Source organism: Haplochromis burtoni, unplaced genomic scaffold, assembly GCF_018398535.1.
Source record: "Haplochromis burtoni strain Fernald_Lab_line unplaced genomic scaffold, NCSU_Asbu1 Contig_171, whole genome shotgun sequence".
Lineage (NCBI taxonomy): Eukaryota > Metazoa > Chordata > Actinopteri > Cichliformes > Cichlidae > Haplochromis > Haplochromis burtoni.
Window position 1 is genome coordinate 1,017,689 of NW_024582532.1, and position 20,573 is coordinate 1,038,261.

Here is a 20,573-nt window from a genome sequence, read left to right on the forward strand (position 1 = left end):
CGGGCTGCTTTGCATCAGGGTGTGAGTTCAGACTCAGAGATAACCCTTGTTGTCCCTGCGGCCGGGGTGAGGCAGATGGGGAGAGGAACAATGGCCGGGCCCATGCGGAGGGCGGCAGTGACTGACACAGCCACTGAAGCTCCAAAGAATGCCTGGAGCTGAGCCAGAACCATGGACATCACCAATGCAAACCCCTCCACCCTCACCAACCTGACCCTCAGTATGTCCCATGGTGCCCTTGGGCCAAGGGGATGACACCTTCAAAGACAGCCCCTGAGCGTCAGATGGGCTGCAAACCACCCTGAAGGAGCAGCAGAGACGGGTTTTGGCACTGTGAGCTTTGGAATAGCTTGGAAGAGGACTACTGAGTAAACAGAGAGGTCAACGCCACCAAACAGCAGCAGCAGCTAGCATGGCTACAGCGAGCACCTCAGGGCAGAGCGCTTTTGGGCTCGGGAGGAAAAAGAAGAACCCCGGTCTGATGGATCAGATTAGCAAATTCTTTGGAGGAAACAAAAAGAAGAGGAGCAAGGTGAGCATCCATCCATTTAAAAGGACGGTTTCATCCTCAGCTTAACCCAGTTTTAAACTTTTACTTAGTTAATTAGATACTTTGTGCCAAGCTGTGGTCTGTAAGCCAATTCATGCATATATTAATTTTTACATATAAATAATAATGTGGTTACAATAATAATGCAATTAATATGATTAATAACTTGTGTTTTTATCTTAAAAAGTGAAATATTAAAAAGAAATGTCCTCATAAACTAAAGTGAGACTTTGTGGATGATTAGAGGTTAGGGGAGGTGATAATTCACTTCTGCAGTTTATATTATGACAGTTTGCTTTTAAATATTTAAGCAATTTTGAATTTTCTTGAGCAGAGTTGAGATTTCTTTGGTTTTACTGCTTGTACTTCACATTCACCTGCAGACCTTATCTGCTAATTAAAATCCACTTATTTAAGCGTCAGTGTCCTAAAGCACTGAGGTTGTTTTGTATGTCAGACACCATCTCTGTGATGTTTCACTGAGTACTGCACTATGTAAAAGCTCACACTCAAAATTACTGTATGTACTGTGGGCTGTGGATTTTTTTTTTGCCTCCCATCTTCAGCTTTTTAAAAAATATATATATATATTTTTGGAGGGTATGAGTAACTCAAAAATCCATCCAGTTGCTTTGGTAGCTTTGCCCCGATGCGCTGTTTTGTTTTTCTTGTTATCTTGCAAAATGCTGCAAAGAATCTAATATAAAGGCTCTAATACAGTCCCATTGAGATCTTGTGAAGGAAAAAACAGGCCTCAATGTGGATGCATGTAAATTTAGTCTGTAATATCTGTCTGACCATGAGCTGCAGCAGATAGAAAACATCAGACAAAACCCCTTTCAGATTTCAAGATTCAACAGTATGTGATGGGAGGGGCCCTTCTGCTGCTTTCAAACTGCTTTCATCTGCTATCTGAGGCTGTTATTCTGAGTAGGCAGAGCGCAAGGACGCTAGATCTCAGAGATTTCTTGAATTTTATTGTTTGTGTGTTTCACTCTTGTATTTCAGCCTTTCTGTGACTCATTTGCAAGACAGACAGAAAACAACAGAAAGCAAAGAGATGCGTGCCTGCACATATCTCGCTTCTTTATTCGGACTTCTTTGCATTCATTAAATATAAGACCAAGTAAAAAAACAAACACAATAACTGTCATAGAGGCAGAAACCTCCTTCTGATTGGCTTCCCACATAAACAGAGGCTTACAGCAATATGTAGGGGTTGCTTCTGATCTCACAGCTCGCCTTAGATGACCATCAGGGATACATCTCCTCTCATTGTCTTCATTACTTTTGCCTTTAAAACTTTAAAGTCTGAACCATTAAATAATTCCCAGAACACTCAATTTTTTTCTAAAAGGAGTGCTTATTGAACCCTTGAACCTTGAACATTTACAAAATCATTAAAAATTGATTTGCGTATATGAGGTTTAACCTGTATCATCAGTCTTAAAAACATCATCTTGATAATTTCCTCTCTGTCACTGAGATCTGACAACAATTAGGAAATATCAAAGCTATAATTCTGCAGCTGCATGGTGCTGACTTTCATCAGAGAAAGTGAGCTCATCCCAATCTGTTCTATCATAAAAACACTGCAGAAAAATGAATGTTTCATACAGTCAGGTGAACATGTGTTAAACAAATATATGCAGTTACTTGACCTCTGCTTATCTTCTCAGGGGTCTTTCCGGGGTCATCTGGCCGCCTCACCCCAGCAGTCCTCTTCCCGCCGTCGGACTAATGAAAATGCTGTTGTGCATTTCTTCAGGAGCTTTGTAAGTTCCACTTGCACGCACACGTTATTCATGCCATTCCATACATGTTTTACTTACCTTTATAAAAGCTATTTTTTGTTGCTGGGTCACGCTAACCCCGCCGAGCGTCATTCAGTTAAATTTGTTTGATGTAATCCCCTGAAATTGTCAAAAACTGCATAACTCATAATGCAGAAAAAACAAATTTCCTCCAGTATTTTCTTTGGCTCTGACTCTTGGCATCAACAGTGTGGCAATGTTTCAGAAACAGCTGGTTAAATTGTTTTTCCTCGCCTATCTCAGTGATTAGCGTGCTGCATGACTCCTTCATTTGCATATTGTTAAAAAAGATTTTGGGGAAATTTCAATCAGCATCTCAGCACTTTTTGTTTATTTCATATCTGAGTTTGTTGCTCTGTTTTTGTTTTGTTTTTTTTTGCTCTGAACAATCAGTCACTCTCTTGTTGTTGTTGTTGTTGCTTGGTGTTCCTCAGGTTTCCTCTCCTCGTCCTAAATCCAGGGTGAGTCCCACTTTACCCATATCTGTTTTTAATTATTCCAAAGGTTTAACCACAGGATGAAGATAAAGTGTTTTTGCAGCAATCAAAGGTTAAAAGAATCACTCTTTATCATTTCAGGTTTAAATTCAATTTTGTTGATGAAGTGCCAAAACAAAGTCAAAACAATCACCTCACCTTTTTATAGTTAAATATTGATCCAATCATTTTAAAGAGGAAAGCCTAACAGTCAGATGAACCCCTGTGAGCAAGCACTTGGCATCAGTGGGAAGAAAGAACTGCCATTTAACAGGAAGAGGACTCCAGCAGAGCCAGGCTCAGGGAGGAGCAGCCATATGCTGCAGTCTTTAGGGGGGTGAAGTGAAGGAGAAGAAAGAGAAGGGATCAATATAGAGACAAAGACATTATATAGTAAGATAAACTGAATGTTACAAAAGCCCCTCAGTTCATTCCTCTGTCTTAAGCTGTTTAAGCTCATTTCCCTCTAAGGCCACACCTTTTTTTTTTTATCAAAACCTCTTCTGGTTGGCTGTCACTTGGATAGCATAAAACATGAATGTAGCTTCCTAACCTCAAAAGGGGAAGTACCTAAAACTTGCATTCTATCCGAAGACCACAAGATGGCGACAGTTGTAGAAGCAAAAACGATTTAGAACCAATACAAGTTTATATGAAAACTCCCTTTTTGATCTCTGCAAACACTTTCCTCCTGAGTCTATGGACTCAGTCACTTATTTTGGGTAATACTTAATCCAAAATTGAGTTTATTTCACAAATCTTGTTAATACTATCTTAAAAAGTGGAGGTACAAAACCGCAAGCTAAAATTAGCCAATTTAGCAGATTTTACTGTTGAATATTACATCAAGAATTTTGCACTTTGCAGGCATCGATTATGCTTACTGTCAGTCTGCTAGGGTCTGCTCAGGCCTGAGAGATACAAATTTTAGTGTTAGATAATGAAGGTCTATGAGGACATCTGCAGTCCTGACTTTATTTTTATTTTTTTATGTAATTCATTTTTTGTGTCTTGAATGCACCAACTGCACATGCACCCAGACTTCAAAGAAGTAAAACTGAAATCAATACTCAACTGTTGCCGATATAAATACACTCTGCTATAAAAGCAGCAGAATCAAAGTTCTGTATTTAGAGAAGCCCAAAAATGAGATTTGGATATTTGACCTAAAATCTGTCTCAGTGGTTACTTTACTGATACTGTCATGACTGCAAATTTCCCACCACAATTTCTGCTAATTGCATCTCACATCTTATTGTGGAAATTCACTTTACTCATTTTCAGCATTTTGCTGAAGGTGCCTTCATGTAATGGTTACAAAATCACTGGAGAGCCATGAAGTGTCCTGTGGATCTAAATGTGCACTGTGGGTCTTTCACCCATAAACAAATGGATGAAACAGAGTTCACCTGTGTTCACAGAGATTATCTAAATGTCCTACAAAGGAAAAAGCTGATATAATCACAGACAGCACTATAAGCCATAAATAAGAAAATAGCAGATAATAAGATCATAATAGATAGAGACCTCTGCATCACCAGTGAGATTTTCTTTAACCGTAACCCACTTATTGTTTTTCTTTTTTTAAGATAAACAAACTGCCAGCAATAAACTGCACAAAAATGATATTTAATGTATTTTTTAATATTTGTCAGAAGGGTTCATGAACACGGTTTGGGCTTTGAAGGGTTAATGAAAGCTAAAATGTAATGTGTACCTAATTTCACACATCACCATGGTTGCTATCCTGGTGTTATCATGGTAACATAAACTAAAGCTGAGGCTGATTTTAGTGAGACAAATAGATAATTGGTTATAACTGAGCAAACCAAGACTGTGACCTGATGATGGTGCCATTATGTAATATTAAGGTTATAGTTCATACGTTTATTGAATGAATATCTGGGAAAAAAAATATCATAGTAAGTCATCTTATTTATGCTGATGTTTACTAGATTATTAGTAATCCTCTGTGTGGGGATCTAACTGTATTCTTATATTTGTCTTATTATTGCAAAGCAATTTCTTTATAAGGGTCACATATTCCTCTAAAATGCAGATTCCCACTCTGGTACTGGATAAATACAGTATCAAGGATCATGAGATAACTGGACAGGAAACCAAACCTTTTCTCTTTTTTTTATATGTGCATCCATTTTCAGTTTCTTCGTGTTTTTTTTTTAGGAACCTTTACCGAAACATTTTTAAAAGCTAGATCATAGCAGTGGAGATCATGGAGGGACTGGATAAAATCAGAGTTTTCACATCGACTTGTCTGCTACCACAAAGCTAATCTGAGACCAGTGCAGGTGGCATCATAATCGTACTGTTGCTCATCTCACCATGTCGTTATCTGTTTCTTTTTCATGTCCAGTGGAGAGACGTCTTGGGTTTGGTACGTCACTCGATCCATCTCAAATTATACAAAAGCCCCACTGCTGACTGTGCCGCTCTGTGCGTCTGCAATCATCCCATTTAAATCTGTCTGTCAACCTCTTCTTTGCAACATGTCCTTTGTCTGCAGTGCACCTGTTTCCTAACCTACTTTGTGTTTCACTGCTTTCCTCCCTGAAGAGAAATACATTTTATACCGGAGCGCGATGAATCAAGTCGCATTCACGTCCTGATTCACCAGCATTCACACGCAAGGCCTGAAAGGCACAGTTACAGCAGATCAGCCTGGATGAATGCCACAGAAAATCAATTTCATTCATTGACTTGCTGCTTGGAAATTATTGATACAGTTATTGACTTATTGATAAGTTCATTACACTTCAATTTCCCTCCCTTCTTTGCTTCAATCCAGAGCGACTCACTGCTTCTGGATGACTTTGAAATCGCTCAACTATTTATGAACCACAGCCGGTAAACGCTTTTTTCTTAGGACCTCTCCCCCCCCCTCTCCTCTTTCACACCTCTAGTTCTCTGTAACACCTTCATCAACTTCTCCAGAGATGACTCACCGATCCATCTGTTCTGGTCTGCCACCTCCTTTGTGTCTTCTTATCTGTCCAGCCACTGTGGACACCTCTTTGTGTGTCATTTGATCAGCCACTTACACCCTTTGTGTCAGTGTCTCTTCTCATGGACCCCATCTTCTCCTTGTCATCCATCTTCTTTCCCCTAAAGGTTACTGTTAGGTGAAATCTGGTCCAGTCACACATTCATATTTCTCTCCTTTCATGTCTACTCACAATAACAAATCAAAGACAACTTTCTTCTTTGCTGTTGCAGAGAAACCACATACCTGCACTTTGTTATTTTGCACACTAATTCACTTTAAATATCAAAGAAGGAAATGAAACACAATGAAAGCACAAACCCAAATACCAAGGAGTCCATCCTAATGCATTTAAAGAAGATGGAGATCATTAAAAAGAAGGTTTGCAGTCTACTGGTGGTTATGTGTTTTTTGTGCAGCAACAGCAAAAACGGCGCCCTTTGTAACAAAATGTTAAGTAGGTTTTTTTGTGTTTGGCATTTTGTTGAAGTAGTTTGATATCTCTGATTGTCTGGGGGAAAATATCTTTAATCTCATGGAGAGGAAAAGGCCGTCCATGTAAAATGAATTGCTTAAAGGTTATGCAGTGAGGCAATGCTGGATTCTGGAGCTGGTTCCAGTTCTCCACCTGTGCTTATAAGGCATCTTTTTCTAGGCCACGTCACCGCGTGCCGAGAGCACAAAGTCACCAGTCAGAAGGCGCAGAGACCAAAGCACGCTGTCCAGACTCTTCAACCTGGTGAGCTCGCAGAACGTTTGCCTCTTTGCGTTACCCAGAATTCCCCCTTTCTGCCTGTAAACCTGGATTTCACGATCACTGCTTCCTGTTTGTGTTTGCTCAAATGCAACAGTGATGTTCTCATCAGAGATCAGTGAGTAGGATGTAAATACGATCATTTCATCATCATGCTTTTACTGCAGCCTGTCATCATAATAAACTAACAAGCTTTAGAGCCACATTTTCACTTTTACATGTAAGCCCAAATTCATCCAATGCCATCTACCTCGATGTTTTTGAGGCTTTATTTTCAGTGTGGATCAGCGCCACTAAATGCAACGTTTTTTTTGACAATCACCTCGTTCATGAACTTTCAACACTGTTTTAACCAAATATCTTCCCAGATTGCTCTTATCTGTGGCTGCGGCAGGAAAACTAATGTTTTTCTCAACCTCCTCATGTCCACTTGTTCTTCTCTCCAGGGAGAAGGCAAGTCCCGTGCACCCTCTAAACGCTGGAGCACCATCTTCTAAGCTCTCCACTGAGGACCAAACCGCAGATCCGACACCGACGAGACCAAAAGAAGAGACAGATACGCCTGCGGCAGACTCACGACCTCAAGAGATGTTAACAAACTAACACGATCCTCCTTTATCTTTAGACAGAGACACAACATTAGTGTAAAAATCCTCTTTTTATTTTTAATCCTACTTCTGAGGAATTATTTAGCTGTTTGTAAGAGGTTCAGTCATGCTTTTAGTAAAGTCTCCTACCATAAAAATCATTGTCTGATGGTGCTAGTGTCTGCTGTCTGAGGTTTGTTCATGGCAGGTGTTTGTTTCTTCTATGTCTGCTGTCGTCTGCATTTTGTACACGATTGATGCTTTATGGATCTCGCTGCTTCCTAGAAACACACAGCTCACACGACACACAAGCCAAACAAACTTTCACATGTGAAATCGTGACAGAGGGTGGTCCCGTTTCTGCTTGAGCATGTCACAAAGCCACACGTTTGTAAAATGCAACTGGAAACCTATAGAAGTAGTGGACTCTAATATTGTTTTTAACACCACTGCTTAAGTTTTCTTTGCCTCAGTGTAATTAATCACCATGTATGATATTGATGCTTCCCAACTCTATCAAAACAAGATAAAAATGCCCTTTCGAATGCACTGTTTCACACCTGAGAAATGTGCTAAAACTATTCTGTTGTCTTTTCTGTAGCTTTTGCCTCATTTAGTGATTTTCTTTATCTGTTCTGTCGTCATTTAAGTTTTATGGTGATTTGTGTTTTTCCAGAGGATGGCTGACATGTTTTATAGCTGATGGTTAATTTGCAAGTGGTTCAAAGGTTTAAGGATGAAGCAGCAAGGTGGCACGAGGAGCACAGTACTGTAGGACAGGATGTTGGATTCATGTGTTCTGACAAATATTTTGTGATTTTTTTTGTTTGTTTGTAATAAATTACACTGCCACTCTTATTTCTACTTGATGTTTGTATGTTCACTTTAACTGAATGGTCAAAAGCACTGTAAAGATGAGATGGCTAATGTGTGGTGGTGCTACGGGAATAGGAACTGATACTTAAATAAGTGTTGTGTTTCCTCTTAATGTAAATTTCCTGTTTGTAATGTACAGCCTAACTTGCAATAAACACCTTTACTTTTTTCACATTTAAGAGTTATTAAATGTTTTAAAATCAGATCATTCCCTTGTCTTTGCTGCGTTTTAATTGTTATGATTTACCAAACATATGATTGAAATGAGCTCTGAGCAAAAAATGTGACATCGAATGTGCACGCTAGCGTTCCTGCTGAACGTTAACCAGATAATAACACTTTCACGTCTGTGGTAAGGGGACAGTCTGCTAGGCTTAAAATGCCTGAAAACAAGTGGACACAACTAGTCGAATGCATAGACTGTATGTAAAAGATGGACTTTAGTCATAAAGATCAAGCCAGAAGTCCTTAAAACAGTTTTTTCTTTTCCTTTTAATAAGGTTTGATTTCATAGAAAGTGATGAGAAAATGGTTTTTAGATTATTTTGAACTCAGTTAAAAACTTTCCCGATGAGCTTCTTCTCAGTCAGTAGTTTCAAATATATGTGAAATATAGTCTCTGCTAGAGTTTAGGAGGAGGATAAAACACAAGATGCTTTAGAGCAGGGGTGTTCAACTCCAGGCCTCGAGGGCCGGTGTCCTGCAAGTTTTAGATGTATCCTTAATGCAACACAGCTGATTTCAATGGCTAAATTACCTCCTGAAGTTGTCTTGAAGCTCTCCAGAGGCCTATAATGAACTAATCATTTGATTTAGGTGTGATGACCCAGGGTGAGATCTAAAACCTGCAGGACACCGGCCCTTGAGGCCCGGAGTTCCCCACCCCTGCTTTAAGGCATGTTTACCTTATGCATGATAAGTCGCTGGTGTATGAGAGTATCTGCTGTTTATTGGTGTCTCAGTCAGACCGAGCTCTCACTCCTCATGAAGTTAGGAACAGCAACAAATTCTCAGAACAGGGCCTCACATTAGGACTATAATAACCATATGTTTTATTGTTTTATTATTTGCTTCGAGCCCTGTGTACAGGAGCTGCATGCAAAAGGATCTTTTGTTAAAAGGCTTGGCGTAATAAGCAAATGCTTCAGCCAATACCTTTTGATTAGCCTTGTCTCATGCTTTCTTGCTTTGTGGTAGATCTTTGTTCTGTCTTCACTGAGATATTTGAATGCTAATCAATCAAATCAAATCAAATCATATGATGATGTCACGGTGGTTACGTTCTTGAAGAAAAACATAACCACCTATATACAGTCTATATTCTTAAGGTTGAACAGACCATAAAAATAGCTGCACTTCTAAAGCTTTATGCCTTTTTCCATTTAAGTAATGCAAAAAACAGTATAAAATATTGTATAGTGTCATGTTTCGCTGTGTGGCAGGCAGGATGAGGACCCAAATCCAGGACTTGGCACACGGAAAAGTAAAATTAAAACGGCAGCTCTATTTCCCGGAAAAACTCTACACTGAATACAAGAAAACGAAACCAGAAACATAAAACCTAGGGAAGTACACTACAACAGAGAACTTGGAGAATACTAGGAGCGCAGAAGACTCACACACAGCACTTAGCACTGACAGTATGACGTGACAACAAACAGGGGAAGACTGAGGGCTAAAATACACAAGCAGGATAACGAGAGGATGGGGAACAGGTGGCAACACAGCTGGAACTAATCAGACATAAAGAGACAAGGGGACGCAAAACTAGATACACTGACATGAGACAAGGACTATCAAAATAAAACACAAAGCACGAGACATAAGCAATTTGACACAGAGACCTGGAAAATGACAGGCTCAGAACAGAAATGACTGTTTTAGTACCATTGGCATGCTTGCTGCTGCATTCGCTGTAAGTTATCGTGCCTCACATCACACATATTAAATTAATCATTAGTTTAATGTAAACAAACAACACAATAGTTCACACAGACACACTACACAAAGATAATGTACACAAAGTGTCCCTAATAATAATGTAGAAAATGAGCTATTCATTGGTTGCATTCCAATTTATCATGCTTAGTTCCTATTTTGTTTCTATTTAGTCCTTGAGCACATGAATGTATGAAATATAGTGTGCTCTGTATGTGTATATGTTGTATGTGTGTTGATGCTGAGGTACATTTGCAAGTATGCATAGAGGCATTGTGCAATTGTGAAATACCTTATGTTAAACTATTCATTTGTACAAAGGGCAAGCTTATAAGACTTCTTCTTGCACCGCTTCCCGTTATTATGAAGTTATATATTCTAACGTCTTAAATAAACTCAAATAAATAAAGAAATATAAATTTCTAGTACTATGAAAGAAAAAGAAAATTACATTTCTGCTCATTTAAGCTCATTTAAGGTAAGTAATAGCCTTCTACTGGAAGATTTGTAACCATACTTCATAAATTTTCAATATTTTACCCATTAAGAGTCTTTGTTGAATTGCCAAATTGTTTTAAAAAATTACAAAATTTGACCCTGTTACCTTCTTGCAGCTTAGAAGGCTTATAGTTTGACCTAGCAGCTCAAAAACTGAGAGGAAAAAAATGTAAACTGATAAGCCCTGTTGTAACTCAGCGATGATCCATGCCATAAAAAGCTCCCAAACACTGCTGAAATATTCTCTCGAGGCCAGTCGTCTACGTCAGACAATAATCCCAATATCAAAGTCTTTTGCAGAGTGAAAAAAACAAGATCTCAACTACATCAAGCAGGACACTCTGTCCTACATTTAATTAAACACTAAACAAGGATGAGTCATCCTCGTTAGACTCCCTTGTCAATACTGAGAAGTGGGAAAAACAGTGTTTCTCATCATTAGAAATAACGGTGAGATAGAACTTTTCATGGACTACTGGCTCTAAAAGCAGAATAATCACTGAGCTGCTTATTCTCTGAATAATTCAATAATTGGCTCAGAGGTCTATAATCCATGTTACGTCACGCACATTTGAGCACTCATATAAAGAGCAAACTGAACACTCAGCCAGTTCATCTTCTCAGTTAATCCAGCCAAGTGTGTAATGTGACAAAACATTACTATAAAATAATTTTTAACTGTACTGCAGTAACATTTCTCTCTAAGCTATAGGGCTCTGCAAGCCAAAAATGTATTTTCTGTGTTATGTCATTTCTTTCTTTGATGGTCAGGACCTCATGTTTGCTATTTCTATAGACTATCCCTTCTGAAAACACCCAAATATATTAATCAGCAGTCCCATTCACTGGCATCTCTAGATCATGTTATCACAGATAGTGTAGTTTTTGACTAGAATGGCTTGATGCAGTGTTGAGCTACAGAGACCTCTTGTGCCCCGTCATTGTGCTGCAAGGCAGCATTCTAAATGTGTTCTAATGGGGCAAATACTATATCCAAAAGCAGCACCTGTTTACTGAATTTTGAATGTGAGAATTTCTCCACTATAAAAAAAGCAATCTGTTCTTATGCACACAACTCAGCAGGTGACTAAGAGCCGACAAACAGTTATTGAGACTGTTATGAGAATGACCATAAATGACCCAGGTTTTAAGATGAGCCTAAAGCTCGATTTAGACTTCTGCAGGAAAGCTGCATCCTAACTTACGTCGTAATCAGAAACTCCTTTTAGCCATCCACCACATTTCCATGCCATTGAAGTCGAGGCAGCCTGCATCAACCCGATGTGTAGTTATATTTTTCAGGAGGTGCACATCAGGTGGTGCACATCAGGCTACATGGAAGGTTACATTGAAGGGTTAACATTGTAGATTTCCCAATGAAGCATAATTCATGCATTAGTCTTCTACAATTAGCTACAATGAAAAACTAGTGTTCAATAAACTTGTAGCATTGTTAAAAAAAAAAACATTCTAGTATGTTTCAGATCAGCCTCAGTGTTCTAGAATGTTTCTAAAATGTTCTAGAATGTTTCTAAAATGTTCTAGAATGTTTCTAAAATGTTCTAGAATGTTTCTAAAATGTTCTAGAATGACCGTCAATGTTTAGAATGTTGCACACTGTTGTTCTAGAATGATCACCAATATACACAGCACTTCAGCATTGTTTAAAACATACATTCTAGAACAGGGGTGTCCAACTCCGGGCCTCAAGGGCTGGTGTCCTGCAGGTTTTAGATCTCACCGTGGGTCAACACACCTGAATCACATGATTAGTTCGTTACCAGTCCTTTGGAGAACTTCAAGACACGGTGAGGAGGTAATTTAGCCATTTAAATCAGCTGTGTTGGATCAAGGGCACATCTAAAACCTGCAGGACACCGGCCCTCGAGGCCCGGAGCTCGACACCTGTGTTCCAGAATGTGCCGTGCTCTAGTAAATTTAGAATCAGTCTCAGAGTTCTAGAATGTTTCACATTAGCATCGGTGTTCTAGAATGGCCATGAATGCTTAAAAATCAACTTCTGCATTCTGGAATGTTGCACACCGTTGTTCTAGAATGGCCACCACTATCTACACACTAGTGTTCTACGACAATCTCAGCATTGTTTAAAACATGAATTCCAGATTGTTTCAAATCAGCCTAAGGGTTCTAAAATTATCTGCAATGTTTCTTTAAACCTCAGTGTTTTATGTCCTCCAAAAACACACAGCAGTGTGGAATGTTGCTTAAAAATCTTTTGATATTGACCAGTGGGAAAATGCCGCATATACAGTACTTTTCAAATATTTTTAGATTTTCATCTAAAAACACTTCTAACTCCTCAAAAATGTAAGATTTGTTTATGTTGGTCAAATTTCCACTAGGAAGGGATTTTTCTTAACCGATGAAAGAAACTGCAAGAATCCACTTTAGTTGTGGATTTATTGGTGTTTACTGCATTCTTTCGTTTTAGAAAAGTACCAAACTGTCGACTGGTCACTCCTAAAATAATGTCTCCCTCTGGTATTCATTTTGTTTTTTTAAGTCTAATCATAGCCTCCTTCACTTACATCAACATCTCTAAGGACCTCATACTGATAGCAAAAATAAATGGTTCCCAAATACAACAGAGGAAATTAACAAAATCTACTCCAGTCACCGGAATTACTTTTTTTTTTAAGTCAACTGCCTTTCCCAGTTATATATTGCTTTTGTTGAACCACTTGAATTTAAACTGATAGTCTCCACCTCAATCATATCTTAATAGCTTGATTTAAAATCCACTGTGTTAGCCTAAAATGGAAAAATTATAAATCAGTGTTCACACCCTGCAAGCCTAAATGTAACTGGTAGAGCTCGTCTCACAGGGAAGATGATCACACTTATCTACTAGAAACCCAAAGTCACCTGTTTCAACCTGGAAAAGATGCTAAACTTCATATAAATCTAACAAGCTATTCGGGAGCCCAGTGTTAGCCTCTCAGATGCCAATACACTGACTGGCTTTGTCAGCAACTGCTAGATAAAGCTGTAATCTCATCACCATTGATTTTAAGTTTCTTTCTTGAGAAGTCATTTAACAAAATATTTAAAAATGGCCTCAGTGCTCTAAAATAACACGCAATATTAAAATGAGCCTCAGTGACATGTTTTAAAATGATCACAGATCACCAAAACCAGGAAACAAAACTACTTTTATTACCATGATTTTTTTTTCTTCACATAAGTGACATCAGCATGGCACGGGAAAAAAGCATTTTTATCCTTGTGTTAAAGGTCAATGGCAAATAATTTATGTGCAAAATGCGAGAAATACATTCACAACACTGCTTGGTAGAGTTTTAAGCATCACTAAACAAAAACTGAGCCTATGTGACGCTGCAAAATGAAAAAGGATCACTTGAAATTAGAAAAAAAAAATTTTCATGTTTTTCAAAATAACCATGGCCTGTAAATAATGCACATGTAAAGGACAAAACTGAAGCAGTGGCTCAAAGATTTGTTGTGTTATACATTTCCATCTTTTAAAGTGTTTATGTACATACAGCAGAAAGCTGACGAATCCTTTGGGATCACCAACACTTTAACTGATTACTAATTATCTGATCAAACTCGGAAAATATCAGTTTTACTTTTCATGTCTTTATTGAACACATTGAGTAATCCCACAGTGTTTATTCTAAAACGGTAAGTAAACTATTGAATTTATTTAGTTGTACAAACATTAACAGCATTGAGGCCAATAATATTTCCTGTCTTACTGCATCTTCCCAAACTCTTCTAAGCATCAGATTTAGAACTGCCGCTATAAACGTATTACTCTCTCAATGCCTGCAAAGCATCCAGTTGGTGGATGGTAAGACTGACTTTTGTCTCAACTGTGCTCAGAAAATTATTACAGAACTGTTTTGGAACATCCATCTGGTCTTTTGCAAACTTATTTACTTAGCAAAATCCTTCCATTAACACTATTTGTTATTTAAAAGTTTTCTGTATATCTTTTAATTATTTTAGTAAGTGTAGATATATTGTTTGCAGATATATTGTGGTCTCTGTGGCCTTTGGAAAAAAAAAAGAGTAGTGCCTGTCCTATATTTCCACTTTATATAAATTTCAGAAAAGGCTTTGTAAGTAATCAGACTGTGTACACATTTGTTTATAGGGATAAGTGCCTCTACATCCCACAAGTCAAATCTCATTGCCTTAATTGGAACACCTGACTCCAAGCAGCTTTTCTGAGAACTCATTAGCACAAAGGTTCGCTTATTCTTTCCATCCAGCACTGAGTGATTGCTCAATGTTTCATAAATAAAAGCATGAAAAGTATAACTGCTTGTGTTTTTCGTTTATTCAGATTGTGTAAAGATCGGATGACATTTCATGGCAATTTAAGCAAAATCCTTCTTCAAACTTTACAGTAAGTGCTTTAAATCACCGTTTTCCACATAAACGTTTAATTTCAGGTAAAGCTCTCGCTGGCCTCCTCTTTAAAAACGTGACTGCCAGGGTCCAAGTTTTGCGTCTGGGTTCTTAGCTCAGCAACTATCCCAGAAACACTACCCAAAAGCCCACCCATCCCATCCTCTATCTCCTTATGAAAATCCACTTCCTCAACTTTCACCTGTCCTCCAGTGGGGAGAAAGGCTTCCCCTTCATCAAATCCATAACTGTAGCCATCATCCATATCTGCTGCTGCGCTTGCACTGTTGCTGTTCGCCGAGGAGCTGGAAGCAAGTCTCTCACATCGGGCCTGATGTCTCAGGAAGCTGTCTCTCCAAATGACTTTCTTCCCACAGAGGCTGCATTCATAGGGCCGCAGCCCTCCGTGGGTTTTAAGGTGCTTAGTGAGATGGTGCTTCATTTTGAAGGACTTTGTGCAAACAGGACACCCAAAGGGCCGTAAATTGAGGTGCTGCATCTTCACATGCCGGTCACGCATACTCTTCAGGGTGTAGGCTTTCCCACAGTGGCAGAAGTGTACTTTGCCCGTGTAGGGCGCAGCAGCGAGGGACACTGAGGATGATGAAGATGGGGTTGGAGGTGAAGGGGGCGGTGGAAATGCAGCAGAAGATGAGGACAGATGGCGACTGGAGGTAGGGGTCAAAGAGCCACCCTGCCAATTCACCTCCGCGCCCGCCACTGTAAAGTCAGGAGACACGGGGACCAAAGGCCGCTGGGAAACCTGTCCTGTGCCATCTTCAATCTCATCGTAAGTGCCTCTCCTATAGGTCGCTTCTGTGAAACATTCAAAATCCACATCCTCCTCCTCCTCTTCATCATCCTCATCTTTACTGCAGCTGCCGCCCTCTCCTTCCTGAGGCCTCTGCTCTTGCTGAGACCAGGCACCTGTTTGCCACTGAAGCCTGGCTGAGGACGGGCAGGAAGGGTCTGGAACTGCGTCACCTGTTTGGCAACCATGAAGACTGGGCAGGTCTGTGGCTGGATCGCTTCCTACCAAATCTCTTTGCTTCATCACGTCTGCACTCTGCTTCCCTGCAGCATGTCCAGCTTCGTCATTTTCATTCGAAACTGAGTGAAAGTCTGCTGAAGACAAGAAGGAACAAAAGCACATTTTATTAAATTCACTGGGAAAATGCACAAAGAGAAAGAATATATGACCCAGCTATCTGGTCAGATTCAACATTATTTATATTTATATCCACTGCTGACGTAAATCAGAATTTTACTAAATTGAAACCAATAAATAAAATGTTTAAATTCTTGTATTTATTTTATAATATATAAATATATTAACTTTCAGTAACATTTACAGTAAATGTCAGGGCACTGCTGTTGAATGTCAGTCCAAATCATCCCCACAAAAGCTGCAAATTTCTTTATATTTGGAAAAAAACTGCTGTTCAAGAAAAGTAAAAATCCTAATAACAAATAGTGTCTAAAAAGGATTCTTTAATGCTGTTCATATTTGTCCATCTTACCACAGTGTCCCATTTGTGCAAAGCCTTCCTTCTTCCCCGTCTCTTCTCCTACTCCTTCATCCGCCTCAATCTCTCTTCTCTCACTCCTCCTCTTATCCTGCGTCTCATCACCATCCCCACTCTCTCTATTCTTATCGAGTGGTCGATCAGAGGTCTGTGGTGCCCCCCGCTGTTGAAATCTGACTTTCTGCTTTAAAGCCTCAGCACCCGAAAACCCCCCATGGTGCCGGGCATTGTGTCCAGGTCCGTCATGAGTAAAGTGACTCGTCTTAGCATTGCACGATACCCATGTCTCCTCGCAACTGGTGTAATCAGTCTCCACATAGCCAGGAAGGCTGTCCAGCTGTGAATCAGCCAAGTGCTGGGCTGACGATGGTCGAGGGCGTCCCCATCTTGAGAACTGCTGTGGGCGTCTCCATGTAGCCAAAGGAGGCAGTGAATCTGGCTTCTTCTCCCTCCTCCTTCCCTCCCTTTCTGCATACAGGCACTCCGTGCTGCTCGGGGACTGCTGGCGAGATGCAGAGCCGGGGTGAGCTGCGGCGGCAGCCTCCCCAGAGGCGCCCTCTGCTAAGGACCGAGGCCTCTTCAGGATCTCTGTGCATTTGTCCACGATGTGCCACATCTGGAGGAAACTGGCCACGGTGACATAGTTGACGATATCGTCATGCACGATGCTCAGCTGGCCAGTGTACGCAGAACTCAGGACGCTCTCAAAGGCAACTGGGTCCATGACTGAGGGCAGGGAGACAGTTGTAACATTTTTCAGTAACACCTGTGAAGAGACAGAAACAAAGACACACTTTGACATCTGGACTGAAATATAAACATAAACAGGTTTTCTGCCAGTGTTTTACAAACCCTGTGCCTTTACAAAAACAAACTGTTGCTCAGTTTGTTAGCCATTTTAAACATAGAAAAACAGCTAAAGAAACTATAAGGGAGGCTTAAGACACCTGCTTTTTATACAAAAGCTAGGTTTCCGCTAACTGGAGTCACTGATGTGGACATTTCCACTGTGTTTGTGCTGTTTGATGAAATTATCTGAGCTACTGTGAGGTACAGACTACCCAAGGATTTTCTGCTTCAGTTTTGGTGAGTGAAATTCAAGTATTTTATCATAACCATCAGCTTATGTTACTACGTATTAATTAGCAGGTATCTTTTTCAGTGGATTGCACTCCAACAGTTAATAATACAGCTTTTAAACATGTTTGCCAGCTGTGGCCAAAATGTAAATATTAAAGCTCAAAATGTGGAGTAGAAAACAAGTGGGTGATATGCTCATAAAGGCTGTGAAGTGGTGTCTCTCCCTTCGTCTCTTGTCACCCACTCTACATGCAGAGATGATTTTAGGTATTCTAATAGTGCTATATTACTGGAGTGCAACATCAGACAGTAAACCCCAACAACTTCAACCCTGCATGAATATGCTCTGCCCTACCTGATCATGAAAGTAAGGTGAGGATGCAGCGAGGACACAGCGGTGAGCCCTGAACACTTGACCTTGCACCTGGATGGAGAGATCGCACAGCCTGCCTTCCTCCCGCTGCCGGTTCAGATTGTCCAAAACAGCTGCTCTGGCACCTGGGAAGCACACCTGGACCGTCAAACCGGCCGGAGCCACAGACCCACTGCACGTCGGATCCATGGTCAGAGAAACCTAGAGGAAAGGTACAAAAGTTGTCAGTTGTTTTCTCATATTTTACTACACATGTAGTTATTATTTTTCTAATCCACACTTATACATATAATGCATTATAGACTAATATATGTTTTGTTACGCCATTCAAATATGCAATAACACTGTCTGTTTTCCACAAAAGAAGGCTGCTAACATTCACCGCAGAAAAGATCAGCTGGTACATTAATCTATTATCCTCTGATTGATCTTTAATTGCTTATGAGTAATTTCATGAAGACCAATTTTACCTCATCATTTTACCTCAAATGTCAGGTAAAATGATGCTAATATCAGTGTTATGGAAAACATGCTGTTTGGTTCCTGTACCGAAGAACTCAACACTATCAGGGCTTAACAACTATTGACTAGCTGTTAAGCCCTGGGCCCAGCAGTGAAGTAGTCTAGGAGGAATTGTCTACCTCTGAATGTGAATAAGACCACAGTTACGGTGACTAACTTCAGAAGGAAGAGGGCAGCTACATAGCCAAGACCTATCCTGGGACAAGGTGTTGAAGTAGAGGGCTACTCCAGGCATCCAAATCAGGAAAACCAACACAGATTGTATACAAGAAGGGTAATAGGAGACTCTATTTCCTAAAGAAACTGAGATCCTTCAAAGCATCCAACAAAATGCTGCAGATCACCCAATTTTAGCCAGCACAGTGCACTTGGAGCTGCGACTCCAACATACTGAATACACTGATCAGACAGGCTGGCTCTGTGACTGGCTGCACACACGACACTTATGAAAGAGCTGTGGTCGAGACGAGGCCACTGAACAGTCTGCTATCCATCATAGATAATCTTGACCACCCTCTGCAACACTTACTAAACAGACAGCAGAGCCGCTTTTCAGATACACTGCCACAAGGAGAGATACACAAAATCTTCCCTTCCACATGCCATCACACTCTATAATTCAATACATCCGCCTACCAGAAAGCCATCTGCCAGATAATCCGGGTGTTACCTTTAATGTTCAATTTAAGTGCTGTAACGATAGCATTTCCCGAATATGGGATAAATAGGGCTGATTTATTAATAACCAGCTGTGTTCATCCCGAATAATTTACCACCTGGTGATTACTGCTCACGTCGATGCTCTACTATTTCACCATCTACTTTTGAAGACGGCACTCACACGATGAAGGGCTGAAGACATTCGCTCCTTAGTTTTTGGTTCATTGTTTATATTCCCTGCGTTAAGCTAGCTTTTAGCTACATTAGCCAGTCAACAGTTAGCCCAGTAAACGTTAGTTTAATGACTTTACCTTCGATGAGCCGAGATTTTGTTGTTTTACATGGAGCCTCGCTGACTATTTGCAGCAAAACGTCACTGGTAAACTCCACATGCTAACCGCCATCTCAAAAAAATCACGCTAATAAAACGAGGCTAACGGCAGCCTGCCCGCAGGCGCAGCTGCTGCTTATAGCCAGTTGACTAAGCAGCATCCTCACAAGGCGTGAGTGGGTGTTTAGTGTAAACGTCGGTTTGAACTGTCACGAAACGCCATCACACGTTAACCTGTTGATTCACCTGTCGCTGAATAAACAATAGCTGCATGGACAATTATTAAACGTTACTGACAGACCGACTGTTACATGTATTGACAGAGCCCAATCCCCGAGAAACTGGCTGCAATTCAGCTGGAGGCCCAGCAGGGGGCGCTCCGGAGATATTCAATTAGCTGACAGTGCAACACGGATAAAACAACCGCTTCTAGACAAAACGGTCAATGTGTAATTTAATTTTCGCATATCTCATCGATAATGGGCCTGTACTGAAATAAAACGATGTTCCTGTCCTTTAGTTAGTCCTCACAGAGAAGCTTATGCTGCCCAAAAGCTAGCATTTTGCTAAGACACACGTTTTTACAAGCGTTAAATAAACAGTGCAAGAAAAGTTAAACCGCAACAGAAAACAACATGTGTGATGGTTGTGGTGGTTGAACGGGATGCTGTCAGGAGGTTAGTTGCTAGAAATTCTCAGCTACTGGTGGATTCATGCCCAAAAGTAAAATGGCGGATGCAGTAAAGCGGCTCATAGTGCTGTGAAAATAAATAAAACCGCCAACGTTTATCTCCAAACAAAATATCATAAAAATTTCAAATTTTCCTCAATGAAGTTTACACTTTTAAAAATGCAAAAGATAAAATTAAATAAAAAATGAAATACACCCACCCACCCCCTGCACCTAAATAAAGTTCTGCCATACATCAAAATTATTATATTTTTTTTAAGTTTCCACAAATATTTAATGGTAAAAATCAATGTGTAATAAACACTGGGAAATACATTAAAATAATTACACGAAAAATTCCTTCACTGTAGCCTACTGTAATTTTAACTGGATTTTTTTGAGTCACCTCCCATTAGCGCCCCCTATAAAACAAGAAGTCCAGAAAGTGGAAGCTCTCTGATGCCCTGTATGAATCAACAAGGAGTTAAATTAAAGGGCCATCTCGCCCTGTTCTCGTTT

General features: G+C 40.0%; 2 protein-coding genes across 7 annotated transcripts; one reads left to right on the top strand and one right to left on the bottom strand.

The window, feature by feature from the left end:
• The first annotated feature begins 240 nt into the window (after positions 1–240).
• On the top strand, positions 241–8,266 carry mbpa (myelin basic protein a). 3 transcript variants are annotated; one of them, XM_042225400.1, is made up of 8 exons: positions 241–532; positions 2,230–2,325; positions 2,799–2,825; positions 5,215–5,235; positions 5,647–5,705; positions 6,497–6,580; positions 6,693–6,713; positions 7,042–8,266. In XM_042225400.1, the coding sequence occupies exons 1-8, from the start codon at positions 413–415 to the stop codon at positions 7,196–7,198; spliced, it is 585 nt and encodes a 194-aa protein (XP_042081334.1). In that variant the 5' UTR covers positions 241–412; the 3' UTR covers positions 7,199–8,266. The 3 variants fall into 3 exon arrangements, with proteins under 3 accessions (XP_042081334.1, XP_042081335.1, XP_005943603.1); XM_042225401.1 differs by lacking the exon at positions 6,693–6,713; XM_005943541.3 differs by lacking the exons at positions 5,647–5,705; positions 6,693–6,713.
• Positions 8,267–13,895: 5,629 nt separating this feature from the next.
• Positions 13,896–20,056, bottom strand: zbtb22a (zinc finger and BTB domain containing 22a). Of its 4 annotated transcripts, none has more exons than XM_005943551.3 (4): positions 19,365–20,056; positions 17,854–18,072; positions 16,413–17,184; positions 13,896–16,017 (listed from the first exon to the last, which is right to left on the bottom strand). In XM_005943551.3, exons 2-4 carry the CDS (start codon positions 18,058–18,060, stop codon positions 14,933–14,935), a joined length of 2,064 nt encoding a protein of 687 aa, XP_005943613.1. In that variant the 5' UTR covers positions 18,061–18,072; positions 19,365–20,056; the 3' UTR covers positions 13,896–14,932. The 4 variants fall into 4 exon arrangements, with proteins under 4 accessions (XP_005943613.1, XP_042081340.1, XP_005943614.1 ...); XM_042225406.1 differs by having other exon boundaries at positions 13,896–16,014; positions 19,365–20,055; XM_005943552.3 differs by lacking the exon at positions 19,365–20,056 and adding an exon at positions 19,170–19,358.
• Between the last annotated feature and the right edge of the window lie 517 nt (positions 20,057–20,573).

Coding starts and splice junctions, on each gene's coding strand:
- mbpa (XM_042225400.1), top strand. CDS start 413: ATGGCTACAGCGAGCACCTCAGGGCAGAGCGCTTTTGGGCTCGGGAGG. Junction 5,706..6,496: donor CTATTTATGAACCACAGCCG/GTAAACGCTTTT, acceptor ATCTTTTTCTAG/GCCACGTCACCGCGTGCCGA. Junction 6,581..6,692: donor TGTCCAGACTCTTCAACCTG/GTGAGCTCGCAG, acceptor CAAATGCAACAG/TGATGTTCTCATCAGAGATC.
- zbtb22a (XM_005943551.3), bottom strand. CDS start 18,060: ATGGATCCGACGTGCAGTGGGTCTGTGGCTCCGGCCGGTTTGACGGTC. Junction 17,185..17,853: donor CACCTTACTTTCATGATCAG/GTAGGGCAGAGC, acceptor GTCTCTTCACAG/GTGTTACTGAAAAATGTTAC. Junction 16,018..16,412: donor TGCACAAATGGGACACTGTG/GTAAGATGGACA, acceptor TCTTGTCTTCAG/CAGACTTTCACTCAGTTTCG.